At 40.3% G+C, this 20392-nt stretch overlaps 1 protein-coding gene across 1 annotated transcript; it reads left to right on the forward strand.

Annotated features, from left to right (window-relative positions):
- The first annotated feature begins 988 nt into the window (after nt 1-988).
- LYVE1 (lymphatic vessel endothelial hyaluronan receptor 1) lies at nt 989-16750 on the forward strand. Its single transcript, XM_053562474.1, has 6 exons — nt 989-1351; nt 5744-5915; nt 6039-6178; nt 13606-13911; nt 14789-14867; nt 15403-16750. Exons 1-6 carry the CDS (start codon nt 1267-1269, stop codon nt 15587-15589), a joined length of 969 nt encoding a protein of 322 aa, XP_053418449.1. The 5' UTR covers nt 989-1266; the 3' UTR covers nt 15590-16750.
- Nucleotides 16751-20392: the final 3642 nt, after the last annotated feature.

The raw sequence follows: 20392 nt of genomic DNA on the forward strand, positions 1-20392 counted from the left end.
AGTTATCCATACACCATCCCTATAAAAGACATTCATTTTAGAGAAAACTTACAAACTTTTGCTCAGGAAGTTGCCCACAACCCAGGACTCCATAATTATGATGCAGGACAAACCACCGAAGATCTGTCTGGGAAAATGTAGAGTGCACTCTGCACAGCATCTTTATACTTCACATTCATCAAATGAGAGGTGGAGTCTAATTTTGAAGTTTGGTCTGCCAGAATACTAGAGAAGTTATTAAAGGGAAAGTTATATAAAGAAACTCTGGGATGATTGCTATTGTAAAGTCAAACATCCCTTTATAAAGGGTAAAATGACTAATTTTGTAAATTGCCCCCACCCAGTTGTGTTTTGTAAATATGAATTTTTATATGTGCCTGGTTTCTTTGAAAAGAGAATCACCTGGCTAGGTGCTCATAGCTCAGTGATTAGGGCACCGGCCACATGCACCAGGGCTGGTGGCTCGGGCCTGCTAAGCAAAAAAAAAAAAAAAAAAGTAGCTGGGCATTGTGGTGGGCGCCTATAGTCCCAGCTACTAGGGAGGCTGATCACTTAAGCCCAAGAGTTTGAGTTTGCTGTGAGCTATGATGCCACAGAACCCTACAGAGGGCAACAAAGTGAGACTCTGTCTCAACTAAAAAAAAAAAAAAGAAAGAAAAGAAAAAAGAATCACCTGTAGTGGTGCAGAGATTTCAAATGCCTAAAAGAAGACCCAAGGGAAGGTATGAGGGTTCTGGACTTGCTATTTAAAATGAGCATTTATTCATGAGCTTCAGCATCATACCCCACAAACCACAAGGCAGCAGGGGGTGGGGGAAGAAAAGCAGCAGAGTCTATGCTTAACCTCCTTTAGAAACATTTCTAGGAATATATAAATGAATGAGCTCCACTGGCAATAACAATGAATGAATGGTGTGAGAACTGAGCCGGGGGGTGGGGTGGGGGGCAGAGAATATGGGCACTGGGAAAACTGCTATCTGTCTTCCTCATTTGTGTGCTTTCTGAGTCAGCATTAGCTAAATTTTCCAGAAGTCCATCCACAAAGTACAGCCTGGCCGTTCAAGGGACGTCACTCATTTCCCCTAGTGACCTTCACAAGTCAGAAGCTTGAAAGCAGGGAAATCCGGATGTCTCAGTTGTGAAGTGGAGCAGTGTGAGCCTCAACATATTTCCAGAACTCTCCATCCAAATCAGAGATAGAGCATCTGCCTCCCATACTGCCAGTGGCCATTTGGGGCACCTCTCTGGCTCTAAGAGGTTGGCACAATGGCCAAGGGCCTCAGCCTGGTGTTGCTTCTTGCTTCCATCTGGACCACAAGGCTCCTGGTCCAAGGCTCTCTCCGTGTAGAAGGTAGGTGTCTTACCAGATTTCCAAACTGATGAGGTAAGGCAAGATCTTGCAAACTTTCCTAAGCCTGCTGAGCCCTTGACTATGGTTGCTAGGAATGAGTATGACTCTCAATGCCAATAGGTCTAATTGGTAGAACTACTCTGCCAGAAATAGTTTCACCATATTGTCAACTTCACCAAAATGATTTTACACTTACCTTTATTTGGGTCTTTTATTTGACTTTTATTTTTGATTATGGAATATTTTTAATGAGAATATCTTGAAATAAAACATTGAAGAGAAATCATTTGTTTTTTGTTTGTTTGTTTTGTTTTGTTTTTGTAGAGACAGAGTCTCACTGTACCGCCCTCGGGTAGAGTGCCGCGGCGTCACACGGCTCACAGCAACCTCTTACTCTTGGGCTTGCGCGATTCTCTTGCCTCAGCCTCCCGAGCAGCTGGGACTACAGGCGCCTGGCACAACACCCGGCTATATTTTTGTTGTTGCAGTTTGGCCGGGGCTGGGTTTGAACCCGCCACCCTCGGCATATGGGGCCGGCACCCTACTCACTGAGCCACAGGCGCCGCCGAAATCATTTGTTTTTTAAAATGCTTCATTGAAGAAGGAAACCATGTTTGTAAATAATTTAAAGTAATCACTAAGGCTGGGAATAATAATAACTATGAATAAATGTTGGCCTACTTTTTTGTTTGGGGGATTGTCAGCATAGTTGTTTTGATTTTAATTTTACTGTACTATATATGGAATGCAACTTTTTAATATGCAGTAGATCACAAAATAGTAAAATAACTGAAAAGAATCTGTGAAAATATAAGTTTAAAAATTAAGCCATCAGCTCCCTACCAAAGGAATGACTTAAAGTGACTTTGGGGTTTTTGAGATGCCTAAATGTAAACCTAATTCTGCACTCTAGACAAAAAAAAATTGTAGACACAAATCACTCACTGCAGATGTGAGCAAATGAAAATCTGAGCACTTTCAAAGGAAAATTATATGTCTTTATACTGGAATATACCCTAAGATATAAAATATTTTGGAAACAGATACCTAGACTTCATTCATATATTGTCATATAGGAAGGTTAGAGTTATATGACTGAGTTTTTTCAAATACCAGAACTGTTACTTTCAAATAAGTTTCATCTTCTTTGAAATCCTCTGGGGAAATTATTTACTTTTCCCCACAATGCTGCCATTATTTGCACTAGTTTGGAAATTCTTCTTTGACAATTACTCCATCACACTCATTGGACCATCCTCAATAATGGCAAAAATTAAATTTTTAGAAACAGCCAAAAGTTATCATAACTATGATTGTGGAATAAGATGGCTGATGAAGGTGAGTGAATGGGGATGGGAGCTATTTTTGAGGGTCAATGATACAGAGATTCCGAGTTAGGTGTACATACACAATTTCATTTAATCCTTTCAAGAAGACACTCACTTTATAGATGAAAAAATAGGCTCAGTGAGGCCAAGTGACTTGCCCAATGTCTTGTAGTTAGCAAATAACAAAACTTGGGTTTAAATTCAGCTCTGATTCCTCAGCATATACTATTATCTAGTATTATATATACAGAAATGATTCCTCAGCATATACTATTATCTGGTATTATAAACATAGATATGATTCCTAAGCATATACTATTATCTGGTATTATATACACAGAAATGATTCCTCAGCATATACTATTATCTGGTATTATAAACATAGATACGATTCCTAAGCATATACTATTTCTACTATGCTTGCTGTTTGCTAAGACATCTTAAGAAAAGGGTTACTAAAGTACTCCTTGGATCCCAGCTTCCTCCTTTTATCCCTAAATGAAATAGGAAAGCATAAAATAATATTTGCCAACTTCTTACTGCACCCAGTCTCTTCTAGGTACAAGTTATCTAATGTAATTCTGACCAAAAAAATCATGTCAAGAAGATAAAGCGATCCCCATTTTACAGATGAGAATGCTACTTGCCCAACATCCCAACAGCCAGTTAATAATAGAAAAAAATATTGAAAACTAGGCCTATTCACCAAGAATAAGTCTAGCATAATAATAATATTTAGAGTAAAAATGAAGTATGATGAGAGAATAGCAGACCAATTTATAGGGTAGTAAATAAACCTTCTCAAGTCAATTTCCAATGCAGCAGCCATGAGAGATGTGAGCAAGAGAAAGCTCATGAGATAAAGGAGCCTAGGTGTACAAGTGTGTGTGTTCAGTCCCCTGTAGCACAGGGGAAGACAGAACAGTGTCATACAGCTGGGTACAGCAACACACACACGTCTACAGTTCCAACTACTTGGGAGGCTGAGGCGGGAGGATCATTTGAACTCAGGAATTTGAGATCAGCCTGGGCTCAGGAGTTGGACAGTGAGAGCCTATCTCCAAAAACAGCTGGGCATTGCAGCGGGCACCTGTAGTCCCCAGCTACTTGGGAGGCTGAGGTAAGAAGATTGCTTGAGCCCAAGAGTTTAAGGTTGCTGTGAGCTATGATGCCATAGTACTTTACTGAGGGTGACCAAGTGAGACTCTGTCTCAACAGAAAAAAAAAAAAAAATTAAAAAAAAAAATCAAGAACTGGGGTTTTTGAGTCAGGCATAATTGTGTTTGTGTCCCCAGTCTGCCACTTGGTTGCTCTGTGTCCTTGAGCTTGGGAAAGTTACTTAATCTTCCTGCGCCTCAGTTTTCTCTTTAAAGAAGGTGTGGCAGAGAATAACAACAAGAGATGATAAGTGTTGAAATTAAAACTGATATTAATCCTATGTACTCAATTTTGATATGAGGACAATTAATGACAATTAAGGTTATGGGGGGGAGGAAAAGCAGTGAGAGGGAAAGAGGGAGGGAGGCAGGTCCTTGGTGTGTGCCACAACTTCGGGGGCAAGACATGATTGCAAGAGGGACTTTACCTAACAAATGCAATCAGTGTAACCTGGCTTATTGTACCCTCAATGAATCCCCAACAATTAAAAAAAAAAAGAAAGAAAGAAAATATGTCAAATGGTATATAAAACCAGTGTATGGTGCCCCATGATTGCATTAATGTACACAGCTATGATTTAATAATAAATAAAATAAAACAAAAAAACTGATATTAATATCAATATCGGTCTTGGTATAGATATTAGTATCAGTATCTACTGTCATAACAGGCTGCTCTGTCACCCAATTGCAAACACTAATATTGGGGTGTTGACCCTCATATCTCTTGGTGAGAGCAGGATCTGGAACCACACCAGGCCATCCACAAATACCATACATCATGCACACATCTCTCCCCCCAACCCCTGCTCCAGAACACAAGGGCACATGGAAGACTCTGGGAAATGCTCCCTCAGTATTTGCAAAAGGAAATTCCCTTTAAATGCCAACTTAGAAAGTGGTCAAAGCATCTGACTGGGCATCCAAAACACAGCCCTGCATATAAGCAATCACTTGGAAGATTTAAATAGCCTTTTATGGACTTTTATGGATGAAGCCTAGTACTTAAATACCATGCAACCTGGCAATTTTGAACAAGTCTATACATCCAAGAACCCAGAGGAAAGGGGTCAAAAGAAATCCCTAGAAAAATCAGTCATTAGCAGACTAAAACTAAAATGCCTTAACAATAACGATGATGCTATGTTACATATGATTTACTAAACACTGACTTTGTATGGCACCATGCCAAGCATTTTTATTATAATTTACTCATTGAGTTTCACTATGGTTATTCTCTCCATTTTATAAACAAGGAAACTGAGGCTCAAAGAGATGAAGTATCAAGCCTACAATCAGAGTTAATAAGCAACATAGAAGCCCAGGTCTGACCCCTAAGTCTACTTACTTTGTTTAAGTTTTCTGTCATCTAAGTTTTACTGCCTCCAGTAACTTCTGAGTAAGCCTGCCCCCTACTGGTCAGGGAAGAGCTGAAACTAAGAGCACTCTTAACATTTCAGCCAATCTCAGACATAGTGATATCCCCAAACCACACTGGGTTGGAGTTAAACTATTAACTGGAGCCCTGAATTCTACCTTTCTCAAAGTCTCAGATACTTCATTTTACAGACTTCAAAAAAGTTTTCAGCAACTGTACTGTCTAGACTCCACCCCAGAAACGTGTACTCAAAGCTCCCCATGATGAACAGGGTACCTTAATGCAGTGGGATAAGATGGACTCTATTGGATGAGATTTACAGCTTGGATCAGAGCAAGCATCCTTCTAACCTAACAGGCTGTCCTTATGGGGAATATGTGGAGTTTGAGACCAACATGGGCAACACAGACTCAAGCCCACTCAGACCTCACTGCTGTATCTAGATGATAATGCTCTATTAGGAAGGAGACAGTAAGCACTGGAACAAGGACAGCAGCAAACTGAAGACCCACGTGATTTTTTTTTGCAGAGATTTCCATCTTGTCACCATGCAGAATTGTAGGGATCGCCCTTGTGAACAAAAAGGGAAACCAGCCACTGAATTTCGCAGAAGCCAAGGAGGCCTGTAGGCTGCTGGGGCTAACTTTGGCCAGCAAAAACCAAGTTGAAGCAGCACGGAATGCTGGCTTTGAGACCTGCAGGTGAGAAACAGCCGGATTCCCTAGCCCTGCTGGAGCCCTTTTGACTCTGTGTTCTTGTTCAGCAGTAGAGATGATGCCTTCTAATCCTAGGTCTGTTCAAGTAGGTTGTATTTTTTTTCACAGTTATGGATGGGTAGAAGATAGATTCTCGGTCATCCCTCGGATTCATGCAAACCCCAAGTGCGGGAAGAATGGGGTGGGTGTTCTAATTTGGAGAGCTACAGTCAGCCAAAAGTTCGGGGCCTATTGTCACAACTCATCTGGTAAGTGAGATCTGCACCCTTTCCACATGGCATGTTTCCTCTGGGTATTTCTAGCTCTGTAACCTGAGTAACAGCATAAGCAATCACAGCAATGGTCATCTGATTCTCCCAAGACTGTCTTTCTGACCAGGCTGGAGGTGGCAATGTGCCACTCGGGAAAATGTCAGGAAAAATATGAATGGCAAACCAAGAAGAGGGCATTCAGGAGGCTCAATTACTACCACACCAACCCAAATCCTGTAAGATAATCAGGAAGAAAGAAAGCAAACTAATGTACAAATGCATGTAATACATCCACTACAGACAAAAAGATATACAATCATCCCTTGGTATCCATGGACTATTGGTTCCAGGACCCTCTTGGTACCAAAGTCTGGGGATGCTCAGGCCCCTGATATAAAATGGTGTTTATATTTCCATGTAACCTGTACATATCCTCCTGTATACTTTAAATTGTCTCTCTCTTACTTATAATACATAATACAATGTAAGTACCATGTAAATGGTTACTATACTCTATTGTTTGTTTATATTCTTTTTTATTGTATTTTTTCAAATATGTTCAATATGCAGTTGGATGAATCCAACTATATGGAACCCCCAGATATGGAGGGCTGACTATATTAGGTTTTCTCAATGAAACTTAATTTTTCCAAGACATATGCTTTACAATCCCCATTTTGCAGATAAAGAACTTAGCTCAGAGGATATAAGTACATTTCCCTAAAGTCTCGTTACTCTAAAGAAGCGGTTCTCAACCTGTGGGTTGCGACCCACAGGAACTGTATTAAAGGGCCATGGCATTAGGAACGTTGAGAACCACTGCTCTAAGTTTAAACCTCTAAAGATCTTAATCTGAAACCATGCTCTTTTCTCTGTCTCACATTCCTCTTTAGGAGAGGAAATTCAGATGCTACATTTTTTAGAACAAGACCCAGTCTGCGTTTTATGAAGGAAGGGATTGAAGCCCAGAGTAGAACTAATTTACTCACAGTCATGCAATCGTCTTGTTAACCTTGCTTAGAGAGGTAGGCTGACTTAGCACATGTGCTTTATCTAAGTAATCTCTCAGAATGTTTTTCTTTTACTGAATACTCACTTGTTCTCAGTTTGTCTGAGAACCCTGTCTGATTCATTACCCTTCATACATATTCATATATCTGACCTCCTCAAGGTTAGGCAGCTAAGCAGTCATGCACAGAGTAGATTTCAAAATCATTCTCTAAGATCCAAGAGATAAATGTGCACTAGCCAACGTTAGCAAAGACTATCCCAGAAAGACAGTATAGGATCCAAGCAGTCCTCTGAACCAGCAGGCTTCTGCATAGAAAAGGCCCTTAGAGATAAGTTGGTCCAGTGCTCTCACTTCACAGATGAAACACTTACAGTTCAGAATGGGGTTTTGGCTTGCTCAAAGTCCTTCGGTCAGCTAGTGGCAGAGTCAAGACTGGAACATAGGGCTTCTTCAATGTTTTCACCACTCCCCATCCTTCTCTGCCTCTTTGCCCTGCCATCTTTGGCCGGGAATTGGTGATTTACACACCTGCTTACCTCACAGCCAGCCCATGCATCAAATGACCTTACCTTTTAACTGCCCAGGCTTCCCACCAGCTGTCAGTGTGATGCTATGATACCCGGCCCTCTGGACTAAACAAAAAAGAGCCAGGAGAGAGGTCTTGGATGTCTGTTTCCTTGTGGTTTCATTTAACTTGTACTCCCATCATCTATCTGTATTTCCTGCATACTTAAAGTTGATCAGTCTCATGTTCACTATTTTTGGCAAAAAATGTTCTGTAGATGATATTGTGCACTTTGGATCACATCACAACAAAAGGCACTTAATGTCAACAGGCCTCACTATTAGTCGTGGTAACTTTGATTATTTGATTAAGGTGGTGACTGTCCAATCTCTCTAATAAAACTATAACATGTCTTCCCCTTTGCAATTAGTAGGTAATCTTTAATGTGATAGTTTCACACCATGCAATATTCTGCCCTCTAACAACCTGTTACCTAATCATTTAACCAGCTGTTGATGATCCCTACTGGAATCAGTTATTCTATGTGAGGGTGATTTGGGTAATTCCTTTGCTTCCTGGCACAATCACATGTTCCAGACTCACTCTATTCTTTCTCTGTCCCAGATGTGGAATCAAACACTTATTTCCCCAAGGAATGCCCTGGTTCTTTTTAATGGGAAATGTTAATTAGAAACCAAGATTTGGATGCAACTTGTTTCATTACTACTGGAGTTTTTATTGCTTTTCAGTCCTTTTCAGTAGACAGATAATAAATTATATGCATATATGTATATGAGTTTATATTGACATTTCAACTCAAATTTAACAATTCAAGCTTTTTTCTTAGTTTACTTTGTTCTATCCATGTATCTCTTCTCTCATATTGAAAGTCTTAGTTCATAATAAATAATAATATATGTTCTTATTCTAGAACAGTTTCAAAATTACAAAACCAACATTAATAGGAATAATAAACCTACTGAGTGAGATTTGAGAGTTATTTGCATATCTTTTAGTCCTTAAAAGATATCCCTCTAAGTACAGTCAGAGAATTATGAGCAAAAGTGACTTTAAAAGTTATGCTACTCTGTATAGTTGTAACTATAATATAAATAAATAAATAATAAATAATTATATAATAAATATATAATATAAATAATATAAATACATAATAATAATATATAATATAAAATAATAAATAATATAAATAAATATTTATTTATTTATTTCAATAAATATTATATAATTATTGAAATAATTTAGGTTTATTTGCTTCTGTTTATGATCGATTTTAGGGGTTGACTTTTGTCCTATTTTTATCTTTTTGAATAGTTAAAAAATTTACATGGTTCAATGGTCCAAAATACATATACTTTCTTAAAAGAAGTCTTACTCCCATCCCCTCTGCTCTGTTTCCACCCATTGTTTTCACTCATTTCTGGTTTATCCCTGTGTGTTGCTTTGTATATAAAAGGGTGTGTGTCTGTGTGTTATCTTATTTTGACTTCTTACAAAAACTAGCATGTCATATACACAGCTACACACGTTTTTTTCCACTTACATTCTAGAAATTACTTGATGTCAGTTCATAAAGACTTGTTTCATTTTTAACAGCTGTATGGTACTCCATTGAGTGGCTATATCATGTTTTATTCAACCAGTCTTCTATTGAAGGACTTTTGGGCTATTTTCAATCTTTTTCTCTTCTGAAGAGTGCTGAGGTACATAACTTTGAACATATGTTGTTTCATATCCATGGAGATTTATCATCAGGATAGAAGCCTAGAAGTTCAAAATGTATGTGTAAGTGTGTGTGTTAGCATCTTGGTGAGAGTCAGTGTTCCCTAACCTTCATCCCAATGCTAATTCTAGGCTACTTACCCTAATTTTTTTGTTTTTGTACTTTCCAATTACTGTCTTGTGAAGTTTGAGTATCAGAGTTACCCTTACTATGATCCTAAACCTTACCCTAATTGTTTTTCTTATTACTATCTTTGCAAGGTTTGGGGATCAGAGTTAATGCCACCCCTAATCCTAACTTTAATTTTTCTTGCAATCTTTGTGAGGTATGGGGACCAGCCCAAAATGCTGTTAATGCTCTGCACACACCATTTGTTTTGACTGTTCCCTCTGCCACAAGGCCCACCCTCTTCATCACCTATACTTTATTCAAATCTCAAGGCCAAGCACTGTGGCTCACACCTATAAACCCAGGACTTGGGAGGCCAACGAAGGAGATCACTTGAGGCCAGGAGTTCAAGACGAGCTTGGGCAACATAGCAAAGTCTAATCTCTACCAAAACTTTCAAAATTAGCCAGGAGTAGTGGTGTGCACCTATAGTCCCAGCTATTTGAGAGGTTGAGGTGGGAGGATCGCCTGAGCCCAGGAGTTGGAAGTTAGAGTGAGCTATGATAAAGCTCAAGCTACATCTTCTTCAGAAGTCTTTCCATACTCCCTAAGCCTAGCTAGCCTCTTGGATTCCAACCACACTCCATGTTTAATATCTATCAGAGCACTCAGCACATTCTAGAGAAATTGTGTTTATAGTTTAGAAGGGAAGAAGAACCAGGCCTAACACTTCCAGGGGTCTACACTATGCCCTCAACCATGAGGGACCACAGGGCCAGATTACTGTTGCTCCCTCTACCATGGGAGGCCACATGTACAAACTGAGGGCCAAGGGAACAAATTCTTGCAGATCTTATCTATGACACCCAGAGACTATACGAGGCCCTAGACACTATCTCACTAGTCCTGAGTAAAATGACACCTGTGTATCATTTCTACCTTTAGGAGAAGTAATTGATGCTTAGAGTGCACCCTGTCTGTGGTCACAATCAATAAGAGACAGAGTCAGGATTTAAACCTTGAGCTAATTGTACTGAGCCATGCTATTTCAGCGTAGCATCTGCCATGGTGATGACTGCACATCAGTAACATACAAGCCTGGGGTGGGCCCTGGGCATCAATACTTTTTATTTTGTTGTTATTATTTTTTTTTTTTTTGGAGACAGAGTCTTATGATGTTGCCCTCAGTAGAGGACTGGTTGCTCACAGCAACCTCTGACTCTTGGGCTTAAGCAATTCTCTTGCCTCAGCCTCCCAAGTAGCTGAGAATACAGGCGCCCACCACAACACCTGGCTATTTTGTTGTTGTTGTTGTTGCAGTTGTCATTGTTGTTTAGCAGGCCGGGCCGGGTTTGAACCCACCACCCTCGGTGCATGTGGCTGGTGCCGAGCCCATCAGTACTTTTTAGGAGCTTGTCAGATGATTGTAACATGCAGCCAGGGTTGAGAATCACTTCTCCCTAGAAGATCTCTGGGACCTAAGTTTTAGGATCCTGGGTACATCTGAATTTTCCTATTCTGTGTAGTTGCCATACCTCCTTGTTTGCTCCTGGACTGTCCTTTCTCCCGTGTGTTTCATCCTCCACACTTCTCCACTGATAATTATTTCAATCCTCTGCTCCACAGCCTCGACGACTTCCCATTTGAAAATATGATGTAAACGGTGAAGACTTTTGCACATAAAAGTGGATATGCATGAGAACTTTTGTACATAATTTGGCAAATTTGTGGACCCCAGTTGAAAACTCCCTCTCCTAGAGAATAAATTCTGAATTATTTAACACGGCAATTATGACTTTTGGCACTCTGGCTCCAACCTGTGCTCCCAGTCTCGTCTCCCACTTATAGTTTTTCATAAACCCATTATACACACCCTACATTCCAGCCACACTGTGCTCCTTGCCATTTTACTTTGAAAAGACCTTTATTCAAAAAGACATCATCCTTGACCTTCTCTGCCCTAAACTTTTAATTACACTTTGAACATGACTACAGGACTACACTTTGAAATTTCTGGATTTTTGGGATCGTGCTATTCCTATTGACTGGGATATTCTGTTTCCTCTTCCAGATGAGCTACTGCCCTCTTTTAGTCATTTGGCCTTCTTATTCATCAAATGGGCTGAATTCATTCAACTTCTGCTCTTGAACTTTCTGTACTCCTAGATTTGATTTTGCCCTAGATCTCCAATGACTGGCCACTTTTAATCATTCAGGCCTCAGGTATCACCTCCCCAAGAGACTGTCTCTTATCACCTCTCCAAAGTATTTCTCCACCTCTACCACTTTAATCTGTACCTTGTTTAATTTTCTTTTCAACATTTATTTTCCTCTTAAATTTCTGGCTTATCTGTTTATTACCTTTTTAAATTGTCCCTGCCCTTACAATAGCATGCACACACCCTTTAAGGGCTGGGACTTTGTCCTGTTTGTACCATGTCCCTGGCACCTAGAACCGTGCCTGGCACAGAGCTGGTACTCCATAAATAGTCATTGAATGAGCCTATTAATTCTCAATACCTTGCCCATATTCCCTCTCCTCCATATTCCTAGTGATCTCCACCTGCTCTTATCAAAATGCTTCTGTCCTCCTGGAAGCAGGAAACATGCCTTTTTTTAAATTATTGAGCTTAGTATGTTTGTCCCCTAATATTCAAAAATGTTTATTTTTCTGAGGGAAGAATTAAACATGTGCTCAAAAATAGGAAATGTAGTTAAAATTTAAGGCAGAGAAGGTCAAGGTCTTTTGAATAGAGGTCTTTTCAAAGTAAAACGAATATAAAAACAGACAATACATGTGTAGCCAGAATGTTTTACCAGTAATATCCATTACCTTGATTGGTCTTTAACTTAGTTTTTCAAAATGAATGAACTTAAAGGAATAACTTTTTCTTTATAGCTAACATTCCAGCCTATGCTACTCACTGCCACAAGTAAGTAGGGATTCAAAATAGATGCAAATTCATATTATAATATATTGCATGGCTCTGTCATTTTCTAGGTATGTGACTTTGGACAAATTATTCAATTTCTCTGAACATCAGTGTCCTCCTGTGTATATGAGGGTTTGATAAAATTGTTAAATGAAGTATCTATTTAAACACCTAGTGTCATGGTTGACTCAGAGAAAGATGCTCAACAAATGTTAGTTTCTTCTCTACCACATTCAACAGATTGGAAAGTAAACCCCCATCGCATTACTGGTTCCTCCCCCCTTTTTTTCTTTTGCTTGCCTTTTTTTTTTGAGACAGAGCTTCAAGCTCTCGCCCTGGGTAGAGTGCTCTGGCATCACAGCTCACAGCAACCTCCAACTCCTGGGCTCAAGCGATTCTCCTGCCTCCGCCTTCCAAGTAGCTGGGACTACAGGCACCTGTTGCTTGCCTTTTTTAAATGAGAACAGAAAAATCTGGTCCCACGAGCTTTGTCCTAAAGTGACATCGTGTGTGTATATTTGGTCTTCCTCTTTACTCCTTCCTTTCTTTCACTTTTCCTTCCTTATTCATTACATATTCATTGTGCAATGTACTATGTGCCAAGCACATTGCACATACCATGATGACCAAGACCGACAGGGTTCCTGCTTCCAGGAGCCTCACAGTCCAGTGGGGAGCAGTGTCATGAGGACTGTGATTAAGGGGGTCCACGAACTATACGTAGGGACTCAGTCTAGCCAACAAGTCTGTTCGAGATAAAAGACGGTCGGTCTGAGACCTGAAAGATGAGTCAGAGTGAGCTAACTATAGAGAGGGTAAAAAGTCCCAAAGGTGAAGACGACATCATAGCACAAGTTTTGGTGAGAGAAAGCCCATCAAGGAATGGAAGGAATTTCAGTATGGCAGGAGCAATAAGAGTATGACAGCTGATGGGGCTGGTGGTGTCAGCTGGAGAATGCAGCAGTGGCCTGTCACTAAGTCAGCCTATGGAAGGAAGTGACATGATTCAATCTGCATTTTGGTGAGACCATTCCGGCTGCAGTGTGAGAGGTGGGGGGTAGGAAGACTACAGGCAGGAAGAACAGTTAGCAGGCTCTTACTATTCGAATTTTCCTCTCCTGACAGATACACGGATTGACTCTTGCTCTCCAGAAAGCATCACCACCAAAGATCCCATATTCAACACTCAGACTGACACATACGTGACAGAATTTTCCGCCAGTGACAGTACAAACTCGGCATCATCCCCTCTCTCCACGACGCCTGCCCTGGCTACTACTACTCATGCTCCAGCTTTTACTTCTATTTCACGGAGAAAAAAATTGATTTGCATCACAGAAGTTTATACAGAAACTAGCACCGTGTCTATGGAAACTGAATTATCAATTGCAAATAAAGCATCATTCAAGAATGAAGCTGCTGGGTTTGGAGGTAAATTCTTTCTGTGTCTGTGTTATGTGTGTCCATGTGTTTACATGTTAAGATCATTCACAGAATCTAGCCTGTCTCCAGGCAGTGCATTCAGGACCTGCCAACTATGTGGTATAAATAAACTCTTAATGCAAACTCAACTTTCACAAAGCCATAGAGCTTGAGGACTATAAAGAGACTTAGTGATAAAACTAAAAATCGTGAGTGTAAAAGGGCTTTCCTATTATAAACTCAAAGACTTTTGTTTTTGTATTGTTTTTTGAGACAGAGTTTCACTATGTCACCCTCAATAGAGTGCCCTGGTGTCACAGCTCACAGCAATCTCAAACTCTTGGGCTTAAGCAATTCTCTTGCCTCAGCCTCCCAAGTAGCTGGGACTACAGACACCTGCCACAATGCCTGGCTATTTTCTTGTTGTAGTTGTCATTGCTGTTTAACAGGCCCAGGCCGGGTTCAAACCCACTAGCCCCAGCATATGTGGCTGACGCCCCAGCCGCTGAGCTACAGGTGCCGAGCCATAAACTTAAAGACTTAAAAAAACACAATACTTATCTGTTATTATGCAGAAGTTCTTTTTCAAATACCTTCAATGCTTGTGATTTTATCCAGTCATCTCTTGTTGACTAGATTGGGTCCCAGGGCCACAGAGAGGAAATGACTTATGTTTATGCTGCAACCTATAAAATAGAAAGCTCCTGAGCAGCAAGGCCTAGGATTCTACAGGCAAGAAGCGAAGAGGCTGGTGGTGGGGTGGAGGGGGGTTTTAACATCACAAAGGGTTGCACTATCTGTTGTCTTCATCACCTGGATCACTAGACAAGCAGCACACACAATGCTCACGTGAAGGACCCCCAGGTCACGTCTCTGCTTCTTGCAGGTGTCCCCACAACTCTGCTGGTGCTGGCTCTCCTCTTCTTTGGCGCGGCAGCTGGTCTTGCATTTTGCTATGTCAAAAGGTGAGGTTGCTGGCACATTGCTAGTCTTGTAATCTTAGTCACCTTCCTACCTTGTGTTTTTCTAGCGTTGTTATTGGCATTTAATAAAATGGAGATAGCAGTCCTTTTATACTGTAAATTTCCCCCTCTTCTCACCTCTTCCCCCTTCCACCCAATCTTTCCTACTATTTCAGCATATGTATGTCATCTAGCCTTCAGATATCGGTCTGTGGCTGTCCTTTGAAAATCAAGAAATAAAAAAAAAAAAAATGACATCTGGGAGAAATGTATATACTTCATTGGATTTTTCATTCCTTGTTTTTGGCGGAAGAGTTGTGAGTTCAGCCTAAAGTCTGGCCTGTGAAAGTACTGTCCAATTTACAGGAATCCATGAGGGGGGGGCTGTGTTAATGTACTTGACCAGGCCGTGTTAGCTTCACTCTGAAATAAGGATACTCAGTGCACTGTGCCAATATGTGCTGTGGCAGACAAAGCATTTATTGTTATTTGTGCCTCACAGAAGTCTCTCACTTTAATTTTATGTTTATGCCTAAAGGTATGGGAAGGCCTTCCCTTTTACAAACAAGAATCAGCAGAAGGAAATGATTGAAACCAAAGTAGTAAAGGAGGAGAAGGCTGATGATAGCAACCCAAATGAGGAATCCAAGAAAAATGAGAAAAACCCAGAGGAGCCCAAGAGTCCACTCAAAACTACGGTGCGATGCCTGGAAGCTGAAGTTTAGATGAGAAGGAAGTAAGAAGACACTCCTGAGGCTGGTTTCTTTCATGATATGTATCCTGGCCCCAACTGGGAAAACTAAAATGGCTAAAGAACCAAAGAAGAAAGTGTAGCCTTGGTTCCTGACTGGAATAAGTATGGGGCTGCAAAGAGAACTCCCTTCTCCTTAAAGCAATCCTTTCTGGATCCTGTCCTGCTACCTCCAAAGCTTCCCACAGCCTTTCTAGCCTGGCTATGTCCTAATAATATCCCAGTGGGAGAAAAGAGCTTTGCAAAACACAAGGACCTAAAACAGCTAATCAGTACTTGATTGTAAAAAGGCCTCTAGGCAGTCCAGGACCAGGTGAGGTGAGAGGCAAGGAGTCACTGAGACCAAGCCTTCCCTTTCTTCAGCTCTGAAAGAGAAACACACCACTTGGCATGAGCAAAAGAAGGGCAGAAACATTCAGCACCTGAAACCATGGGGATTCCTATAACTTGAGACATACTCTCTGTAAAGCCAAAATAAACAGAGGAATAGAATGAGGCCAAGGATGCTAATAGCATGTTGTCAGCAGGGACTATAAACATAGACAGGGTCAAAGTACTCTTCTCTGAATAAATTGAGTTGGAATCACTTTTTAGAACATCTACACACTTTCTTTCCTCTGTCTCTAATGCTGCTACTGTTTCCTTTAGAAAATATCCTTTTACAAGAAACAAAACTGAATTCTCTTATGAATTTCTATTTTTATCTGATTTACAGAAGTTACTACTGAGGAAAATTACTGTGTTAAAAAGTAATAAAATTCAAGACATTTGCTAAATGTCTACTATAGGTCAGGTGCTCTGCAAAGCATTATATTTTATAATTGAATATTACTCATCAAAAAATTGCATATAGTAGAATGCTATCTGAGCTAAGCTTTTTCCAGTTTTGATATCCCTAGCTTCTCTACTTTCAAACTAATGTTTTTTTGTTTTTGTTTTGGCTTAGACTAATATTTTCTCTATCGTGGCATCTATTATAACCTTAATTTATTATTAACATACCTAAGAAGTACATTATTACTTCTACACACCAAAGCACATTTTTTAAATGACATTAACAACTACGTCACTAGCTCTTCTTTTCCAGCAAGAAGAGCAGGAGAGGTGCGGAAATATGTGTGCCATGAAAGAAAAATTAAAGCATTTAGAAACCTTCCTTGCTCTATTATTTATGTAGATGTATTATATTTTTTTCATGTAACATTTAGGTAAGGACCAGATGATGATATATTATTTGTAAAAGTAAAAGGAACAACTTTGGTTGTTAAAATACAAACCGATGTAAACCTCACAGTATGTATATTGCCATGGTGGGTTATTCTTGCTTCCGATGGTCTTATTTTAAGTTGGCCAAGTACACACACATTAAACAGTCCTTCATTTGAGATTCAGATCCTACATTCCAACCCATTTCAGACTTTATCAGGAGTTGGAGATTCAGGACAGCTCATTTGTCATACTTCTTTAGCTTTCTCATTCCTTCCCCATGAGACTACTAATCATGTTCTTTCACTTGTGACCCCACAGCTCCATGGTTGTTTTAGCCCAGGGCCTATAACCTGCTGACATAGTCCTTTTTGATTAGCCCATGGAGTATTATCTTAAAATTTGGTTTAATTGCCAAGAATTAAACATCAAAGTTTTTTTTATGTTTGCATTTCTGCATTCTCTGTATAAATGGAAAACACCTGGAAATAAAGAACCAATATTCCCGCATAACAATAATTATTACTACCTGAAACTGAGTTGTGGCTGTTCCTTCTAAACAGGGTCTGCTCTCTCCATTTCGCCATAGTCCTCATCACCACCTTCTGCACTCTCAAAGATGCCATTTCCTATGGATCTTGTAGTACAGTTGTGTTTTTTTACACCCAGCTATGTCTCTCATTTACATTACCTATCTGGCCCTATAGGTCTGAGTTGGAAACTCTGGTCTCCCAGTTCTTCATCCAGTTCCAAATGAATGAAGAGAAAAAAGGCAGGGGGACTAAGTAGTGGTCTTCTCTCTGTGTGCATTACCTGAAAATGATCAGATCTTCCATACTACATCTCCCATACTGTGGGCATCTGCTATATATTAGCATGCTATCATCTCTTGTTAATTTAAACAGGTTTGTGCCCTACCAAGGAGGAGGAAAGGGGAGGAAGAAACCCCCCTCCCCAACCACATATTAATCACCCAATAGCCCAAAAGTCATTTGCAAAATATGGATGAAGATATGAAGATGTAAATTCTTTTTTTTTTTTTGAGACAGAGTCACTACATCACCCTCGGTAGAGTGTTGTGGCATCACAGCTCACAGCAACCTCAAATTCTTGGGCTTAAGTGATTCTCTTGCCTTAGCCTCCCAAGTAGTTGGGACTATAGGCGCCCGCCACAACACCTGACTATTTTTTGTTTGCAGTTGTCATTTGTTATTTAGCTGGCCCAGACCGCCTTTGAAGCCGCCAGCCTTGGTGTCATGTGGCTGGCACTGTAACCACTGTGCTATAGGTGCTAAGCCTGTAAATTCCATTATTATGCAAGGGAGGAAGGAAAGAAGGAAGAACGGTAGGAAAAAAGGAAAGAAGGAAGGAAACTAATATTTATTGAGCGCCTACTGTCAATACAGTTATTTTACATGTTGTCCCATTTAATTTCTATACTTTTCCTGAGAGATAAGAATCATTGTTGCTAATTTTTATTAACTAGAAAATTAGACTTTTAGAGGAGCTCAATCACTTTCTGAGGCCACAGATCTAGTTAAATGATAAAGGTAGAATGCACTCCCAGTTCAGAATGACTGCAAAGCCCATGCTCCTTTCTCTATATCACAATGCCTCTCAAAATCACAGGCCTCATACCCACCCCATAGAATCAGAATGTTTTTTTTTTCCATGTGCAGAACCTAGAGACCCATAATAAAGCAAACAAGCAAAAGCAAGGAACTGCCTAGAGAACTGATCCAGCTGGTCACAGGTCCGTGAATGGCAATCACTGGATGAGAGAGAAGAGGAGTTAGAGACAGTAAGACAGAGAATGCAGGTGTGAAATGCCTTTAAGCTGAATGGCTTGGACTGCGGCCGTGTCAGTGCAAATGGACAGAACGTAGATTCCAGAGACATTGCTGAGACTAAAATCGGAAATACTTGCTAATTGAGGAGACAAGAAAATAACCCAAAGATGACAGTGAACTTTTCAACTTGGGCAAATATATGAATGGTGATTTCACTAGCCTGTAGGAAACAAAGAAAAGAGAAGCGTGTTTGAGAGAGAAGATAACGAGCTTAGCCTGATTAATGTGTTGCTTAATGTGGTGCAGAAACGGAATTCCAGGTGGAAGTATCTGAGCAGTAGGTAAAATTTTAGACGAGGTAAAGCCAGGGCTAAAGATAAAAGCTTTTTCTATCTTTTTTTTGCAGTTTTTGGCTGGGGCCAGGTTTGAACCCACCACCTTTGGTATATGGGGCTGGCTCCCTACTCCTTGAGCCACAGGTGGCACCCAAGATAAAAGATTTTTAAGCTATTAACATACAAGTGATATTTGAGTACTTAGGAAGAAAGATTAGTTTGGAGGGAAAAAATATCTAATAGTTGACAGTGAGAATTGTAGCGGGACAGAAATTATCAACGCATGACCTTTACTCCTCACAGTGCCAGTCTAATTTGCTCTGCTATCCCCCTTCCTGAAAAAGATTTACCTTGCTGGACAGAGTCCATGTGAACCTATATAATAAAGGAATAAAAAGGGAGCAAGGAAGGAAGGGAAATGGAGAACAGAAAAAAAAATCACTGCACAGGGCCGGGTATTGAGGTTGGGGGATTTACGCCTCAGAATAATTGCAGACTGTGATGGAAGCAGACGGGAGAGGAAATTTTAATATACTTTGCTATGGTGTATGTATTTAGATTTTTTCATGGGTTCTGAGAAATGCAAGAAAAGGAATGTTTTGAAGTCAATTCTGATTGCTATGCTTTGCTTCTTTCACCTTAGCATCACTCTGGGCCCAAACCACAGAGGCTGAAGTTTAATAGAAGATGTGTAATTATGAGACTTCTTAACATAGTAATAAAATAGTCCCTGGGGCACCATCAGTACAATGTGTGAATTAAGGGCTATCAAGCTTGAATGATGGCATTAAATATTAACTGAATTGGAATGAGCTCAATTCACTTTCTCTTACACGTCCTGTAACCTCTCCAGCTAGTTCCCAGACCTGAGCTCAGGCTCTCGTTGCTTTTCACCTACACCATTTCTCCCCATTTCCAGTCCTGGCAACTTCTCTGTACACTTCCATCCTTTCAGCTTACCAGACTGGATTTTCTCCAATACAGAGCCTATTCTATCATTACTTGGACCTTTGAGGGCAGAAGCAAGTCTCATCACTTACTATACCGGCTGTACATGGTGAGCTGATACTCAGCACCCATTTCAAATGTGTGCAAACTGCAGAGGATGGAAAACTAAAACTGCTTTTCTCACATTGTCCACAGCTAGGCTACTAGATGCAAATTCAATTCCACCACTTAATGCTCACTCACATGAGTGAGAAGACGGAAGGGAAGAGAGATAAACTCTATGCTGCTTCAGCTATTGCTTCAGTCAAGAAACATCACAGAGATACTGGGCTTTTCTCCAACGAAGTTCCGGAATGTAGCATAAACTAACAGGTGTTGAGAGGCAATGGCAGTCGTAGCAGTGGTCAGACTATGGTTCCATGCCCAGATGCTCACTTCATCAGTGTGGAGGCAGTTATGACTCTAGTAGTAACTGTCTCCAGCTTCTCCACTTTTCTT

The sequence above is a fragment of the Nycticebus coucang genome, chromosome 14 (genome assembly GCF_027406575.1).
Source record: "Nycticebus coucang isolate mNycCou1 chromosome 14, mNycCou1.pri, whole genome shotgun sequence".
Taxonomy (NCBI): Eukaryota; Metazoa; Chordata; class Mammalia; order Primates; family Lorisidae; genus Nycticebus; species Nycticebus coucang.